This window comes from Cervus elaphus, chromosome 20 (genome assembly GCF_910594005.1).
Source record: "Cervus elaphus chromosome 20, mCerEla1.1, whole genome shotgun sequence".
In the NCBI taxonomy this organism is placed as follows: domain Eukaryota; kingdom Metazoa; phylum Chordata; class Mammalia; order Artiodactyla; family Cervidae; genus Cervus; species Cervus elaphus.
Window position 1 is genome coordinate 24,656,558 of NC_057834.1, and position 17,502 is coordinate 24,674,059.

The 17,502-nt window shown below is 43.3% G+C and overlaps 2 protein-coding genes across 6 annotated transcripts in view; one reads left to right on the top strand and one right to left on the bottom strand.

Annotated features, from left to right (window-relative positions):
- POU2F1 (POU class 2 homeobox 1) overlaps positions 1-11,793 on the top strand; it is a 196,137-nt gene extending 184,344 nt beyond the window's left edge. For all 4 annotated transcript variants that reach the window (XM_043878736.1, XM_043878737.1, XM_043878739.1 and 1 more), the window contains one exon: positions 865-11,793. In XM_043878736.1, the coding sequence (XP_043734671.1) occupies positions 865-1,175 (311 nt within the window). In that variant the 3' untranslated portion in view covers positions 1,176-11,793. The remainder of the gene's footprint in view (positions 1-864) is intronic.
- Positions 11,794-14,616: 2,823 nt separating this feature from the next.
- The window catches only part of CD247 (CD247 molecule), an 83,451-nt gene continuing 80,565 nt past the window's right edge, over positions 14,617-17,502 (bottom strand). For both annotated transcript variants that reach the window (XM_043878741.1, XM_043878740.1), the window contains exons 7-8: positions 16,490-16,531; positions 14,617-15,789 (exon numbers count right to left, since the gene is read on the bottom strand). In XM_043878741.1, coding sequence (XP_043734676.1) covers positions 15,724-15,789; positions 16,490-16,531 — 108 coding nt within the window. In that variant the 3' untranslated portion in view covers positions 14,617-15,723. The remainder of the gene's footprint in view (positions 15,790-16,489; positions 16,532-17,502) is intronic.

The following is a 17,502-nucleotide window of genomic DNA, read 5'->3' on the forward strand; positions in this document are numbered from 1 at the left end:
GGCAGTTAGTTCCAGACAAATCCAAAATATCACTTAGATTACCTTACATTATATTGACTTTCTCATTGATTAAATCATATGTGAAATTGCTTCCTGGTTAGATCTATAAAGCTTTTATTATAAAATGATTTCTTTTTGGAGTAAGATTTGTGATAAATCACTTTTTCTCTTGCATTACAATGTGTCTCTGGTCTGTGGTGATGCTAAAAAGACACAGCTGTGTACCAAAGAGGTACTGTATGGGAAGATCTAGAACTGGACTATGACCCTAAGCCTGGAGTCTCAGAAAATGTCAAGCTGCACCAGGACTCACTGTTCTGTACTCATTGTGTGATCCTATCCAAAGTCAGGGATGTTCCTTCAGTTCCTCTTGCTTTTTTTAATTATGTAAGAAATCAAATTTTTAATGCCACTAGGAAAAACCCTCAAATATACACGTGAGGGTATGATTATATGGGTGAGGGGATTGTGGGGGGTTTTCAGATACAGGAAAAGATAGTCTTTTGAATGGAGTCACTCTAAAGTCAGTAATCTTCATTAAATCAAAATTATTGGATTTAACAGATATTTCTGGGTAGATGAAATAAGTTGAGATTTCAAGATAGAAATATAACTCTGATTCTCTTCTCCCCTATCTTGTTCATGCTCATTAGAGTTTTCAGTCCTCTAGGCTCTTTTAAAATTATAAATAAATTTTGGTTGATAAATTATAGCACTGTGATTAAGGGGAAGAAAGTCAGTTAAGGGATAAACTTTTTTCATCTGAGTTGCAGGAAAACTTAGGACGTTTGATGTGTTCTTTGTCGTCTCCAAGCTGATACTAACGTTCTCCTCCTACCTGTTTTCTGGGGGGTTTGTCTGTAGCTCTTGCCTCTGGTGGCTCTCTTCCAATAACGTCCCTGGATGCAACGGGGAACCTGGTATTTGCCAACGCAGGAGGAGCCCCCAACATCGTGACTGCCCCTCTGTTCCTGACCCCTCAGAACCTCTCTCTGCTCACCAGCAACCCAGTTAGCTTGGTCTCGGCCGCTGCAACCTCTGCAGGGAATTCTGGACCTGCAGCCAGCCTCCATGCCACCTCCACCTCAGCTGAGTCTGTCCAGAACTCTCTTTTCACTGTGGCCTCTGCCAGCGGGGCTGCCTCCACCACCACCACTGCCTCCAAGGCGCAGTGAGCTGGGCCGAGCGGCGCTGCTGGCAGAGACTGAAACACGTGACGGACTTCCTGTTGCCATGGCGCAAGGGCAAGGGAGCGGAGGGAGAGAAGAGAAAAACACATGGCGGAAAAAAAGATGGAGCTGGGACAGCAAATTTGCCTAATTTTTTAATAAAACACTGTCTTTTCAGGATTGCTTCATGGATTGGAGAACTTTCTAACCAAAAATTAAAAAAAAAAAAAAAAAGGCAGAAACAAAAAAAATCAAAAACAAACAAAAAAATAAGTGAAAGGACTACTTATCATTTCCAGCAGTCATGATGACAAGTTAAGGTGGGTTACCAATTCCGATATAGGAAGGGGACTTCTTGTTTGTCTAAATTTCTTTTTCTTTAAAAAAAAAATCATTTTTATGGGTCTGTTGTACAGGCCATTAAGTCATAACAAGGTGTTTATAATCATATCAATTGTGTTGGGGGTTCCTTTCTTAACTGGTACAATTTAGGCAGGCCTGTATTACTGTATCTATTGTTATTGTTGTTATTGTTTTATATATATATATATATAGTTTATATATATATATATAGTTTGAACATGTTTATCTCTTGCTCCTGGATCCTATTTCAGTGAGCTCCCACACTGTGGGGTGGGAGGGCTTTAGGGTAAGGGGGGACTTACATTCTTAACTGCGGGGAATGTTCTTGCTGGTTTCCTTATCCTTGATGACTCTTACAGAGGTGCTAGAAAATTATTTTCTTTTGCCACTTATGCAAGAGGCTTGGTGCAGAAGCTGAAGGCAGTGTGTGCAAACACTCCCACTCCACACACGCCCCCTTGCCCCCATCAGGTGGTGCCTTTGGAGCACTTTTGTGTAGGAAGGAATTCCTGCTGAACTGTAGCTCTCACTCACCCCAAATCATTGACCTAAGGCCCAGGCCCTGTGGTGCAACAGTGCTGCTTTCTGCTACTTTCAATGGAAATGGCTGTACGTGTTGCAGGCAGCGTCTGGTTCCAAAGAGCAAAGACTACTGCAGACACCTGACTTGGTGGTTCTCCTGATTTCTTATCTCCTGAAATGCTCCTACTGTTGGTGTGTGTGTTTGTTTTTTCCACGTTGTGGAAGTTTTTCATCCAAACTTCCTTTAACTTACTTGGCAAAGAACAAAATGACTTACTGAAACTGGGAAACTTTTCCCTTCTTTTGTTTATTGAAGGAACTCTACTAGACTGTTTTTCATTGGTTATAGATCACCCAAAGAGGTGTGATGAGAAGAATGTGAGGTTACCACGTTTTCCTCTAGCCACAGACTTCCTTTTCAGTAGATGGCTTATCAGTTCCTCTAACCCTGATACTCTCCTTGGTTCTCTGACTGGAGAAGGCACTAATTAGCCAAATACAGGATCTGTAGAACCTTTGAAAGACTTTGAGCAGGAACTTTGTACACACCTCACATGTCTCCTTGGTTTGTTAGTGATGCTCCTGCTAGGTAGGTCTAAATGGCAATACACATCTCTTTATTCATTGTAGAAGGCAATTAGCTTCTGTATTGTTTTCAGGGTATTTCTAGACGATGTAAATGAGCCCATGAAAAGGAAATGTTTATGGAAGGAGATGAATAGGAATGAAGGTTTCCCTTCTCCAGGAAGGGTAACCTGGAGATTAGATTTCCCTTTTTGTCAGTGTTCTATTATTATAGTATCTGTATCCAAAACAATTCCCAAAGACTGGATTGCTGCAGAGCAGCTCATTTGAGCTCCCTTCTTATTGGAATTAGAGGCCCCACCTGGCATCTGCGGGTGGTCGTGTACATCTCTGGTGGTTCCATGACTGCACTTTTCCCCCTTCCAAGCTTGGGGCTGAGAGAGAGCTTACAGGTGATTTTTCTTCTTCTTGCTCTGCTTGTGTCCACGAGGGAGCTTGAATTCTGTGTATTTGTCTCAGTGTTGGGAAAGGCAGTGATACAGACACAGTGTGTATTTCTGTTTGTGATCATTCAAGTTGGAGACAGGCATATTAATATTAAAAGGCCAGAAACGTTTTAGTTCCCTTGTTAGTTTTTCTTCTGTTTCTTTTGTCTTCCCATTTTATTTCACAAAGTACCCTTCACCTTCCTAAAATCCCTCTAAAATCAGTGAACTGCAAGCAGGGAAACTAACAAATGTCCATCCACCGTTTTTATGTGTGGTATGTTTTTTTAATGTTGTTTTTTTTAACTAAGCTTGAACCAAAGTCAATTTTTAGCAAGCTGCTGTACTAATGGACTAGTTTATATCGTGCAGTTCAGACACATTGAGGAGATAGATGCTACTGACAATTTCTTTTTTTCATTTGTCTTTATTAATTTTATATAAAAGTTGCTGCTTGTTTTAATCTTTTATGTTGGTAAATTGTAATATCCTCTGGGCAGACATTAACTTGATTTTTTAAGTAGTTTATTTAGTTTGGTGTGTAAATAGAATGGCAGTGTCAGTTACTAATTTTTCTCCTCTTCATCCCTCTGTTTCTCTGATGTAGTTGAATTTGACCTTTTATCCTGATTTGACATCTCTAATTTTAGTCTGTGCAGATGATTTTAGGGCTGTCAGTTACACTGTAGCTGCCCACAGGGATGGGTCCCTCCCTTGGGAGTGGTAGGTTAGGAGGAAGGATTCAGGGAGGAAAATGCTGATACCCACCAGACTGGGTTAGAGGTTGTAGCATTCACTTCCCAGATCACTACCAAAGGAAGTGTTGAGTCCCAAGCGACTCAAGCCCAGTGAATTAAGAGGAGGAGCAAGGAGGCCATTTTTGTTTGTTTTCCTACATGGTTCAGAGATACTCCCTCTCCTAAATAAGATCGCCAATAGACTTTCATATTAAAAAAAAAAAAAGATACTAAGCTTTAAATGTCAATACAGTGGTCTTCTATTCCCTGCCCTGTCTGTAGTCTCTAATCAGTTTGGGATAAAGGGATTCTGCCTTTGTGTGGGTATGAGTGTGGATCACTTTGTGAGGATAAACTTTAAACCAGCATAAAAACCTGTGTTCGAAAGAAGAAATCCATCCTTTAGACAAAGATAACTCTTAGAATTTTTCTTTTATTCTCTTATTTAAGAAACAAGTTGTGAAATGTATACACGAAACACTAAAACAGCTTGTTGATGGGTGTTTAACTTAAAATTGAATCCCCATCATCATCCCTAGATAGTCTACTGACCATATTGCTTCATGACTCAACCTTTAGTCCTTTTTTACTTTGTATCATCTTTTTTATCATCTCAAGAAATGTTTTGAATCTTCTAAGGTACTCAGACTTAACTTTTAGCCACCTTATATGGGAGAGTCTGGAAATTAAGGGGTCCATTTGGCCAAAAAGAAATGTTTGGTAGAGTTTCTGCACTTCTAAGAGAAAAGACCAGGTAGGTCATCACAGTTCATTGTGGTCATTCTTTGTTTTCCCCTTAATCTTTATGCAAGTTTTATTTTATTCCTGAATTTGGTTAATACATATTAAGCCAAAGACTAATTCCAAATGCATTTATAGTGATACTATATTTGCCCATGCTAATGGGCCCTGCCTGGGGAGTAGTGAATGTAATTGTTTGAATCCTGCTTATCACAAGCAGGGCAGTTTGGTTATAAACTTTATTTGTACCCTGTATAAATCTAAAGGACAGAGGAGAAAGACCTAGAAAAGGGCTTCTCAGAAGAACAATATTATTGTTCTTGATTTAAGAAATATGTTGAGTGCTGTGTTAGTTTAAATGTTTCTGAAGTTATATAGGCAGTCTTTTAGAATCAAAAAAATAATTGTTCCTATCCATTCATTACTTGATATAAAACACACTTTCTTTTATTTATTTGTTAAGAAAGATCAATACCATCCCAGTTTGCTCAACTTATTACTAGAGAAATGGAACCAAAGGCATCCAACTTTCATTTTGTTTAGGGCCATACTGATTTGTACTTCATGGTAGCATTATTAGAAATTAGCATTTTTTAAAAGGGAAAATAAGATTAATTAAAAGATTCTTAGTGAGATTATCTTGCCAATTTATTCTACACAGTTCATCCATCATTGGGAAGAAAAGCACAATTATACCTCTTTCTTATGTTATTTTGTTCTATTATTCCTCATTTATTTGGGAAGGTGGGAGAAAACCTTGTCTATATTATACAGAAGCACAGATACTTGCTTGACACAATATTTAAATTCAGCCCAATCTTTAACATTAAATTTTCTATTTAAATTGCTGGGAAAGCTGGATACGTTTGGAAATACAAGAAATTAATGTAGATTTTTAAAGTTGTAGATCCTGATAGTAAACATTGCAATTAGTATATAATAAACACTTGGCTTACAGAAGAAACTCTTTGTAGTTCATAGTCTAAAGTTGTTCCCAAACCTTATCATCCTCACAAAACTTTCTTTACCAAGAGAAAAGTGAAATCATTACAATAGGAAGAAACGAGAGAGAATGGACAGGGAGCTGACTTAAATGGGCAAGAATTGATGGATTCATTTGATCATAACCATTGTGAGTTCATTTTTGTATGTGTGTGTGAAAAGCATTTAGTTTAATCACAGCCCTGGCCGTCTGTGCACACAGTACAAATGTGAACTTGGACAAAAATAGGATAAATAAATGGCTCTCACCATTAAAGACTGATACTAATCCTGTTCTACCATATTCTTTTCTTAATCTGAAGAAATTAAATGGAACACCCCTGAAATTTTCAGTAAGATATTTGAAGGGATCCATCCAGAGGACAGGAAATATGTCTTTTCTCAGTTCTCCAGTTTATACCCAGATTTCCATATGATTTGTGAAGTTGCTTTCTTCTGACCATCCTTATTCATGAAGCAGTTCCATGTGTAGGCTCTTCTACCCTCAGCCTTTTCTTAAAGCAGTAAACATTAGTGGATTTTATGTTATTCTGTAATCTGGATCTCCTTTCCTCTCTTCCTTTTCACTTTGAATGGTGATACCTTAATCCGTGAGGATAATGCTGGTGGGTAACAGCTAGCTTCTGGCACCTTCATAAAATACCTCAGCATAGCTTAGCATTGTTACAGAGCTGGTTTAAACTAAAAACCAAATAAATAAAAAGGAAAAACTTTATAAATAGTGGAAATAATTCTAGCTGTAGCATTTAGTTGAACTGATGTTTATTACGATTGATAAACATGACTGATGCTATATGTATTTGGGATCCTGTTTATAGGTTACAGTTTATAGGGTTAGGGAGGGGTGGGGGGAAGAGGAGAAGGTGATTATGTTAGAAGGAAAACATTGCATTGCGTGTGCGTGTGTGTGTGTTTCCTTATCTCTGTCTTGCCAAAGGAAACTTGATCATCCCTGTGTTTGGGTTTGGGGTTTTTTGGCCTCTCTAAGGTCTGGGCTGCAGTGCAGTGTGGCATGCAGGGTACACATTTGTTATCCAGTTCAGGGTCCTCAAGGCATTTACATCCCTTCCTGTGGCTGCCTGGGCCCCCCAGACCCTGCCAGGCTCTTCTGATGATTCATTACCTCTTATGTAGCAAGAGCTTAAGAGAAGGGTTAATGTGTGAATGTTGGGGTATGTAGTTGAGAAATAGAGACAGAATTAGACAAGCACCCTTTAATTTGGAGAGGAAACGAGAAATGAGTGAGTCATGCATCTTCATCTTAGGAAATTACAGTAGAACATTTTTTTGTCACCCTCTGTCACATTATTGAATGCTGTGCAGGTCGCACAGCAGCTTAAAACCTCACTTCCTTTACTCGTATCAAGGCTAATTCTGTCTTGACCAAAAATGCAAACAGAAGGAAACCAGATCAAGAAGTGGAAAGCCAACCAGCTGGCCCCACAAGTGTGATGGTGTGACCTTTAGAGACTGATTAGTGAGGCGGACGAAAGTATTGTTCTTGGTGGGTTGTCTTGAATGAGAAATGATGCTGGTTTAGGAACAGTTAAGAGCCCTTTCTGGCCAGACTGTGAGACAGACTTTCTTGGCTTCCCAAGTTCAGATATAGACTCTGGGTCCAGAAAGGCTATTTTTCAATAGGTGACCCTTCTCATAGAACCTCAGTGGGGTTCCGTCTGGATACCAAAGACACTGCATTGTTTATTCTTCTGTTTTCCATACAAGCAGCAGAAATAGGAACAAAAAGCTGAAATTTGGAAAAAGCTTTACATTTGTCTCTTTACTTTTCCTCTCCCCTCTCTTCTTCCGCCTATACAATCTCCACTTTTTGAAGGAAGTCTTGTTGGTCATCCTAGCTTTGGAAAAGAGATTTATTTAGTTTCACTCTGCTGGTTCTGTAAAGATGCATAGAGTTGCTCAGTGTGGCAGTGATATTCTTGGAATTGCTGGGAAATTTAGAAGGGAGTGTGGCAAAAGATGGGGGTAGGATTCTTTTATTTCCCTTTATCTAACACTTAAAGTGAGAACAGGTACAACCAGTGTGAGTTCAGATGCTATTTAGTTGTTCTGTCACTTGTAACGGATAAGCATTTTTAAGAGCAAGATTACATGAAGACCCGAAAGACCTTCTTTTATTCTTCCATCAAGCTGTATTGTTACAGAATGTTTCTACATATGGGCTCTGGAGACTTGAGTAGTTCATTGTTTTGGTTTACTATTGATAAGACAGAAAATGGGAGAGGGAAACAAAATTTATTGTTCTCGATATTCTATCAAAAAATGATCAGGTTGCAGAACTTCATGACAGCTTTACCAGTAATCCTATTCTGGCATTATATAAAAGTGATATTAATATTAGGTGACTTTTCAAAGTACTAGATAGGTCAGGAAGCAGGTAACAGGGCTATTAAAGATAACAGCACTTGAAACACTTGTGGGAAGACAGACCAAACATGATGGACCGCCGCTGCCGCGGAAGCAAAGCTCCCAGGGTGGGCAGGGCAGGGCCGGTCCCTTAATGATTCTTTCTGTCCCTGAATCAGCCCATTCTGCACAGGACCGTGCCACCCAGGGTCACCTTCTAGTTCAAACCCAGGACACTGTCAGAAAGTTCAGACCCCAAAACTAATTTACTATAAAAAAGCAAGCAAAACATTGAAGTCTGATACAAAGTTCCCCCGAGGTTTGTTTACTTGTTCATCATTGTTTTGAGTCAGCCACAACCTCACAAAAGCAGCTTAAGGCTCCTTTCGTGACTTGGCGGTGATGCTGAGCTCTCCCGGGATACAAGAAGTCTGCGGGCAGACGGTTGGTACAGTGATGCCTCCACAATGAGACATCCAAACACTTCTTTAAAGTTGGGATCTCCTTCGAATGGAAACAGGCAGAGCCAAGGGCAGAGAAGACTACTCCTACCTGGTCCCACAGTGTCTCTAAGTCAGAACAATAGCACAGGAAGGGAAAGCACTTTCAGAAGCAGAAGGACAGTCCTGTTAGGAAAGGCTGTGGTTGTAGGCAACTGGAGGTGCCATGTCTTTGGTTCTGACCCTACACAGTTCTACGTGAGGCAGATACTTTCTGAGAGTAGAGTGGACCAGCCTGGTTGTGTTTAAAACTGCAAACAGTTCAGAGTAGGGGGAGGAGAGAGCCTAAGACTTTATTACAACATTGGCTTTTGACAGCGTAAATAGTGTCTCCCCTGAGTGCAGGTAAGGGGGAGACAGACTTCTTCCAGCTTCTTACCTTTGCTTGAGGGGGCCTGTGTGCATTGCTCAGTCCACAGGAGGTTTCATTCCAAGGAAATGCCCTCCCCTGCATTAGACCATAGTTCAGTCCCTGCAGCTGTGGTGATAGCAGAAACGAGGTGAGTAAGTGTGGGGGTTTTCCGCCCACCACAAATCCAGGAGCTGTTGTATACCTCATTTCTAACTCGTGACTGAGTAACATGCTTTAACTTTCTCTAACCCCTACAGAGTTGCCAAGTCTGCCCTCCCTCTTCTGAGTAATGTTGAGCTCTGGCCTATAGCATCATGGGACCTGTAGCCTAGGGTGGGACTTCCCAAAGCCTCCGAATGTTGCTGCTTTAAAAGCTACTGCAAGCTGAGGGCAAATTGCAATCGTCTCTTTCTTTTTGTTGCAAGGGGTCTTCACAGGACTCTCTAACATCTGTTCCCCGCCACCGTGCCCTTAGGGGCTGGCCAGCCACCCCACACCCCAACCCGAACCACGTCTCTGATCGCTGGCCACACATCACCGCCTGTACTTGCCTTCTCCCTGGTAGGGAGAGGTCATCCCCTTCCCCTGTGAGGCCTCAGGGTTCTGCTTCTTTTCAGGACTTTGGGTGGAAGGGAAGACACACCAAAGGCTCCTTTAAGCTGACTGCTGCATACACATTTCACTTTTTTCCTTTGACATGACCAAAAAAAACCCCCAAATATTTAAGTTTTATTATTATTAATATTATTATTATTATTTGACAATCTTATATCCATTGGGCTGTCTAGAAGCTGCATCTCCAGCCCTTCACCTTTTCTTTGAATGTAGTTCCCAACCTTCAATTCCCACCCCCGCTGTTGAAAAAAAAGCTTTGCCAGGTCTTACTACTGCTGCTATAAGCCAGGGGAGGGTGGTTTCTTTGTGTTGTTTTGCTTCATTTTTAAAATTTCCAGCCAAAACCAAAGATTTTTTAATGATTGTATAAACTCAAAACAAACAAAAAAACCAAAGAAAAGGGAAGTCTTCAGCATCAATCCAGTCTGTGGCGTCCTGGCATTAAGAGGAGAGGGTGGGGAGGTGGGGCCTCTGACAGTATTGGAAGGGCAGGGGGTCTGTTTTCCATGGTCCAGGTTTGCAGAGGCAGCTGCTCAGTAGCCTTGACTCTTGCCAACTTGTGAACATGCCATGGAATAAATTGGCATTTCAGATTTTCTAAAACAATGGACGGAAGCCCATCACCATGATAAGACACCCTGCAGTTACCACGGTGATCCACCCCTACGACAGCCATGTCACCACAGGGCTTAGCAGAGGGTCCGGGATGGTCGGGGTTGCTGCTGGGCACCCTGGACTCCACAGAGTGGGGGAAATTGAAGACTCTGGTGCAGGATTGGCTGCTCTGCTGGGTGCTTTAACCTCTGGGGCGGTGCTGGCGGGTGAACACGCGCCAAGTTGCCCTTCTGAGCCTTTTCTCTCTTTTCCTTTACTGGAACTGCTTGGAAGTGGCTGTCCTGTTTGTGAGAAAACATGCAGAACGATTGTCAAGCTTCTCATTTCTCCTCACTGTAATCTGTTTCCTCTTTGCAGCACCACTGTGCAACTATGCATTGTATTTCACAACCTTTTGCGCTAGGTAGATGCCTGTGACTTTTTAACTTGGGGGGTGGGGGGTTGCAAATGAAGGAACTTTTTACATGGATCTTTTTAATCTCAGTTGATCGGGGAAGGGGGGGATTTGGTTTTAGGGTCATACAAGCTCTATCCCAAAGCAAAATCCAAATGTTAATAATATTAGCCTGATGCAGATACCAAAGATAATTTCTTTCCTGCAGAACCTTAGACTTGTGTATTAAGTACGATTACCCAGCACTTGCATTAGTCTAACCTCAGTAATTCCAAAGCTTAGATGTATATTTTGGTATATTTCTGGGATATTAAAAAAAAAAAATGTCATTTCTTGTTTCAGTGTAATGCTCTTAAAGTCATAGCATGAAAATAACTGTCCTATTCTTAGTAGTTTGAATAATAGTATTTTTGTATGTTTGGGGTGTGTCTCTGTATGTATTAACATAACAGTTTTCACTGCCTAGGTGTTCATAATAAAAAAGAAAACAAAAAAGTTCTGAGTGTACATAATATTCAGTAATAAACTTCCACTGGGTTCAATTTGGATTGAATATTTGCTGATTACCAATCCCAACTGGGGTTCCGTTTTGTTTTAAAGAGACAGTGATCGTGTTTTTCTAAAGCTGTTTTCTTTCTCTGTCTTTAAATATCTTAACTTTACCACCTTTCCCTTTTCTTGCCTTTTTTCTTTTTTTAAATATTGATTCAGGGGTGTTTTTCCACTGTTGTCAAGGGAGGAACACAAGGGGAAATTGACTCCTTGGTCTCCCAAAACTTTTTGTTTTATGTACTTAACTTTAAAATGTGAGTTTGAGTTCTCTTTTGTGGAAACTTAAGATGTGGTGTAAATGATTTTTTTCCAAAATTGTCCAGCAACTTTAATGAGGCAGTGACAATTCCTAAGTAGTTTATTGGGAGTCCTTTTACATTTCTGCTTAGATAACTACAGTCTGGGTGGCTATTGTATAGCCTCACTGTCCCAGCATACCTGGTTAGCCATTTCCCCTCTGATAGGAATATTTCACAAGAATCAACTGATAACTTGGAGTTCAGGACCTCATTATCTGGGCCCTTGGGAAACACTTTTTCTTGGTTTTGAAAACCTGAAACACAAGCAACTTCACATTTGGGGGAATTAGCTGGCACCTCCTGAGGCCTGAGGAGGTGGTGGGGAATATGAACGGTGCTGTCTCTTTCAAAGTGCCCTTTATATGATCCCCTTCCTGAGGCTGCCTGCAGGGGCCCTATAGGCTGGGAAAGGTTGTGTAGGGGACAGTGGATCAGAATGAAATGGTAGATTTTGTGTAGATGCATTTGTCTGCTGTAATTTTTTATATATATTAAACTTACTGTAACTGTACAGTTCATTTCTGTTGTAAAACATCATTAAACCATTTTCCAAGTGTTTTCACATTGTTTGAGTTTCTCTGAAGTTGTCATGTTGGTATTCTGGATGCTTCACATATTCCCACACTACTCCCCTAAGCCTTCCAACTTATTTTTTCCAGCAGGTGCTCTCAGGAGTCCCAGGGTCCCTGTAAGCACGTTGGCTCCTCCCCCGCCCTCACCCCGACTCTTGCACACTTCCCCTTCTGCCCCATGGGGCCCTGTGGCCACCACCGTGCTCCCTGCCCAGGCCCTAGTAGTTTTCTGGGACCCTGAGTCTGGTAGCAGTGGTCTCCTTCAGGCCTGAGGACTTCCTGTGATCAAACACGCAAACCCTTGATTGACCTGTGGGAGAAGTCTTCACAACTCCCCTCTCACTGTGTGTTTGACTTCAGAACTGGCATTGAACTTGACTTTTTCCAAACTGACGGTTTAAACTGCCGTGCGCCTCTAGCATTTCTTGCCAGAGAATGAACACTCATTCTCCGGTGTCCTTTGAAGGAAGGTGATCCTGCTTGAATTTGGCCTCTCGTTCTCCTGTCTGATGGTTCACAACTTAGCTCCCTCTGGCTTCTTATAGCCAACATTTAGTGTCTTAGTGCAATTTAGTTGACTGCATAAAAAGGAAAATTGGAATCTTAAAATGAATTTCCCAGAGGGAACTTCAGCCTGTTAACAAGCTTTGGGAGGTGACCTCTTGACTAGTGTGTATGAACTGAATTTGTGCATCCCCTTAAAGGAGGAGTCAGAGATTGAAAGAGAGCTCACACTATGGCCTCAGGTTATGCCTGCTGTCCTGAAAGGGGCCCAAAGTGGAAGACAAATACTGGCTTCTTTTCTCCCCACTTCCTATGTCAAAGAATGCCTCACTCTTTCCCAGTCCACCGTGTCTCATATTTATACCTTGCTTTTCAGTTTGTAAGGTTATTTTATTAAAACAATTTTAATATGAGTCAGCTATTTGGCAGAGACAGCAGCAGGCTCACAAGCATGAGAAGGACTTCAGAAGCAAAACCCCTTTGTCACATGCGGGTATGAGGATAAGCACTGACTTCCACCTGTTCCCCTGTAGGTCTTTGTGAAAAGGCTATGTCCTAACCCACTCCAGAGGTATCTGCCAAGCAGAATTACTCGTGAAAGGATGTGAGTTTTCTTACTGAAGCCTTTTCTCTCCCCAACGACTAGGGCCACTCTCAACTTGATGTGGGGCTTTGTTCTGCCGGTACATCCACTCCATCCTGTCCCACTGGCCTTCTCTTGTGTAGTTGTCTTGCACAAAGTCCAGTAAGTCCTATACCCCGGCCACCCTGGGCAAGCTCCGGCACCCATAGCTTACAGCCAGCTTTCCTCCTACTTCGTGAGTCAAAATCTTGACAGAATTAGGTCAAATTCTTATTTTCAGGCCAGCCATATGGGTCTTACACAGCCTATATGAAACTTAGCTGACCTTAAAACTAGGTATGAGGTTGAGGCTTATTCATGTTGACTAACAGAGGAAGCTAACTTCAGTTTTTAAGATGCCCGATGAGAAGACGATAAAGAAGCAGCAGCCAAAAAAGAGCTGTCACTTGTCTTTCTGAACTAGTCAGTGGAAGAGGAGCTAAAACCAACACAGTGTAATTTGCCCCATGACCAGGTTACATAATCAGGGTTGAGTTTTCAGCCATTCTGTCCCACCTCAGAGGTCTTTTCCTTCCACAAACCCACAGCTTCTGTACCTTGGCGAGCTCTGTCCACACCCTGTCATCAGCGGCCACTCATCCCCGCTTCCGCCTGAGGGTCCTGTGTGGATCACAACACTGCAGTGTGATGCAGAGTTCTTTACATGGTGTGGACAAAATCCAGCGACAAAATTTTAAGTCCCTAACTGGGATGTTACTTATCCAGCCTTCTTGGTAGCTTGCAAAGTGCTAGGTACAGAAGAGGAAGGTGCTAGTTAATACCTGGTGGGTGGAACTGAATTCCCCTCGGAGGCCAGGATACAGATCAAATGCCTTTGTGAGGCGTCCTGTCTCTGTGAGTTGCCTGGCAGAGAGGCACATCACTTCTGTTGAAATCCCAAATGCTCAGGGGCTTTTAATAGCCATGGCCTTGCATTTCAATGTCTTTTTTTATTTCAAAATCTACCCAATATTAATTGGTGGCTTCATGAGTTCTTTTAGTTGCTATGTCATGTCCAACTCCTGAGACCCCATGGGCTATGGCACACAGGCTCCCTCTGTCCATGGGATTTCCCGGGCAAGAATACTGGAGGGAGTGGATTGCCATTTTATTCTCCACGGCATCTTCCATTGTCTCCTGCATTGGCAGGCAGATTACCACTGAGCCATCTGGGAAGGCTTATTGAGATAGGGCCTTATAAACAGCCACTACAGTTAAGACAAAATACTGCTGGGGACAGGGTCACTTTTGGGGGCAGAATCTGACCCCCAAAATGTTTTTTTGTCCCTTCCCCATACCTTACAGACAGGTTGTGTGCTGTGGCATTGGCGGCTGCTCATAACCCCCAACACCCCCTGCTAACAGCACTCTCTCTCGACGCCTGGATCCTCGGCTGGCGCCTCTCCCATTCTCTCACCTGCACACAAGCTACGCCATGCGGTGAGCCCTGCACCTAGGGCTCTCTCCTACCACCTCCCACAGGCCGTGCCCACCGTGTTGCCCCAGGCACAGCCTGGGCTGGCCACTGGCTGCATCCTGCTTTCCTGCATGTTCCAGGGAACCATCCTGTTCTCTCCCAAGAATCAGCAGTTCTGCCCCCACTGCAGGGGCAGCAGGCTGATTCCTTGATGACTAAATGACCATTATAGGCTTGACTGTCTAAATGAAGCTTACAGTAAAGCATTTTCACTAAAGTTATTTATTATGCAAAAGAGTAAGGCTCTAGCAAACCAGTATAAATTAAGACCAAGCAGAGTGGGTTTTCCATCCATCACCATGTGCCCTTTTATTACACAGCTCTGTTCTAACACGTCAGCTGAGGCTCTTTTTGTGATGCCACTGTCCTTTGGGATCTTTCTAGGTTCGAGCTATACCAAGTCGTCCTTCAAGGCCTTGCCCATTTGATGAGATGGGTTTGTCTCATTCCATGAGGTGAGCAAGTGGCTGCAAAGAACGTGGTCTTGCTTCTCTCGCTGCCAGCTCACCTGTTCAACATCTGCAATGACACCGCTCTGTTCTTTCATCCCAGACTCTTCACAGCTCACTTCCCTGTGAGAGCATGGGCTCCTTGAGGGCAAGGCTAGGCTTGTTCATCTCTCGGTCCCAAAAGAGGGCCTGGCATACAGGTTCTATCACGGGGAATGCACACTTGATTGCAGGAGGGCTCCTTCACACCCCTCCCCAGGCCTCCGGCTCCCCTGCTCCCACCCCTCATCTACCAATACCAACTGCCACCTACTCCCACCTTCCCCTCTGCCCCCTTCCTGGCCCAATCACCAGCTACCTTGAAATTAGGGGGCACAGTAAGAACTGAAGCCAAATTTACAGCAGCAGCAAAGCTACTCAAAAGCTGACAGGACGATACAGACTATTAGGACAGGCACTAACATTTGTGGTTTCTCTGGGGACTTTACAAAACACACCCTGAATTCAGTTATGTTTGAGAAGGAGGGGGCCCGGCTCCCAGTTAAGAACCTGGAGCTGCAGGGAGCAGGGCCTGCCTACAGTCTCCAGGAAACCAGAAGACCTGAGAACAAGGTGCGTTCACAGTGGACTCCTCAGGGAAGGGCACGGGGATGCACTCTCTCCCAGCGTCCAAGGACAAAATTCTGTGTGAGTTTGGAATTGGGTATGACCAAATGTTACAACTTGAAGCATCCCACTCATAAAGAGAAATACTTGGGTGGTGGAGAAATATGAGTGAACTGGGTTATAAATGCTTTATCCTGTATCTTTGACAATCTGGCCATCTACAGGTCTGGCCTGTGAGTGCTGAAACTCCAGCAGCTGTTAGCGAGGGGGCAGGGCTTGCATGTGGAGGGCGTCATAGGTGTCCTTGGTGGCCTTGCTGAGTCCCTGGGAAAAACAAATGAGAAAGGAAGAGGAGGTCAGAAGTCCTGTGTGGGCGTGAGCCTACCTGGAGGCCAAAAGGCATCTGCTGCAAGCTGGCCCATGCCCTGCCCCCACGCTCAGCAGCCCGGGAACTGTCCCTGAGGCCACAGCTGAGGGCTCTGTGTTTTAGAGAAGCTGGCTGTGCTCAGGGTACACAATTCACACCAATTTGCAGAAACGAAGCACCCGACTGCAATAACATTTTCTTTTTTAAAGTTATTTTTCTTGGTTGGTTTACTTCAGTCTTCTCACCCACCCTACTAGGTGTGAGGATAAGGCAGGGTAAGGCCTCTGCAAGGGCCCAGAGCAGTGGAGAAAGAGGCAGGAAATGACTTGTTCGGTGTCCTTTACTCAAGACCACACAGCCTCTGGGCAGCTGCCACCTGTCTGCCTTTCTCTGTTCCCCCAGGGCTCCCCTCGCCACCTCCTTCGAGTCAAGTGATGTGCTTGAAAGGCTGAATCCCAACCCTGCCTCAGGGACTGACTGGCAGAGCAGTCACGACAGGCCCGAATGGGTGCCCTTGGCTTGCCAAGTTCAGCTGTTGAAGAGCTGGCACTGCCAACAAGAAACACAAGGGGGCCTGAGCGTGGTCCTGGTTAGACGGCGCCGTCCTGGGAAGCAGGGCCGGCAGTGCAGACCAGAGGCACCGCCAGCGGCACTTACCTGGTAAAGACCGTCCTGCCCCTTGCCTCTTCGCCGCTGGTTCTGTGGGAGTGAGACAAGAAAAGGCTAGAAAGTCAGACAGTTGGCAGCGGCCTTCCTGCTCAAGGGTCCTACTCGGAGGGCCCCAGATAGTCAGAGCTGACCATCTCCTAGCCAGAAGCCCTGCCCAGGGAGAGAAAGGCCCTCAGGTCACTGGTTAGACCTTGGCCTCCGCAGAGTAAGGTGAAGCCGGGTTCTGATGAGGCCCAGGTTTGCTCTGCCCGACGCAGACCCTCATCAGATTCTTGGATCTGGGCTGCATGGGTGCTGGCCACACTGCCCACTGCTTGGAATAATCGGGCCTCCCTGCAGCTCTCAAAATTCTTGGCTAACTAGGGAAGTCACTATGGAGGTTCCTCAAAAAACTAAAAGTTGGATTACCATATGATCTTAGAAAACTACAATTCAAAAGGATACATGCACCCCAATGTTCACTGTGGCACTGTTTACAATAGGCAAAACAGGGAAGCAACCTTAATGTTCATCAAAAGATGAATGGATAAAGAAGATATGGCACATATATATGACAGACTATTACTTGGCCATAAAAAAAGAAAGAAAAAATGCCATATGCAGCAAATGGATGGACCCAGAGATTATCATCAAAGTAAGCCAGAGAAAGACAAAAACCATATGATATTACTTACATATGGAATCTAAAAAGATTATACAAATGAATTTATTTACAAAACAGACTCACAGACTTATAGAGCAGACTTATGGTTGCCAAGAGGGTAGGGGGAAGGATAGATTGGGAGTTTGGGATTAGCAGATGCAAACTATTACTGATAAAATGGATAAATTATAAGGGTCCTACTACATAGTACAGGGAACTATATTCAATATCCTGTGATAAACCGTAATGGAAAAGAATATGAAACAGAATGTATATAATCACTGAATCACTTTAATTAACACAACACTGTAAATCAACTATATGTGAATGAAATAAATTAAAAAAAAATTTTATCTAG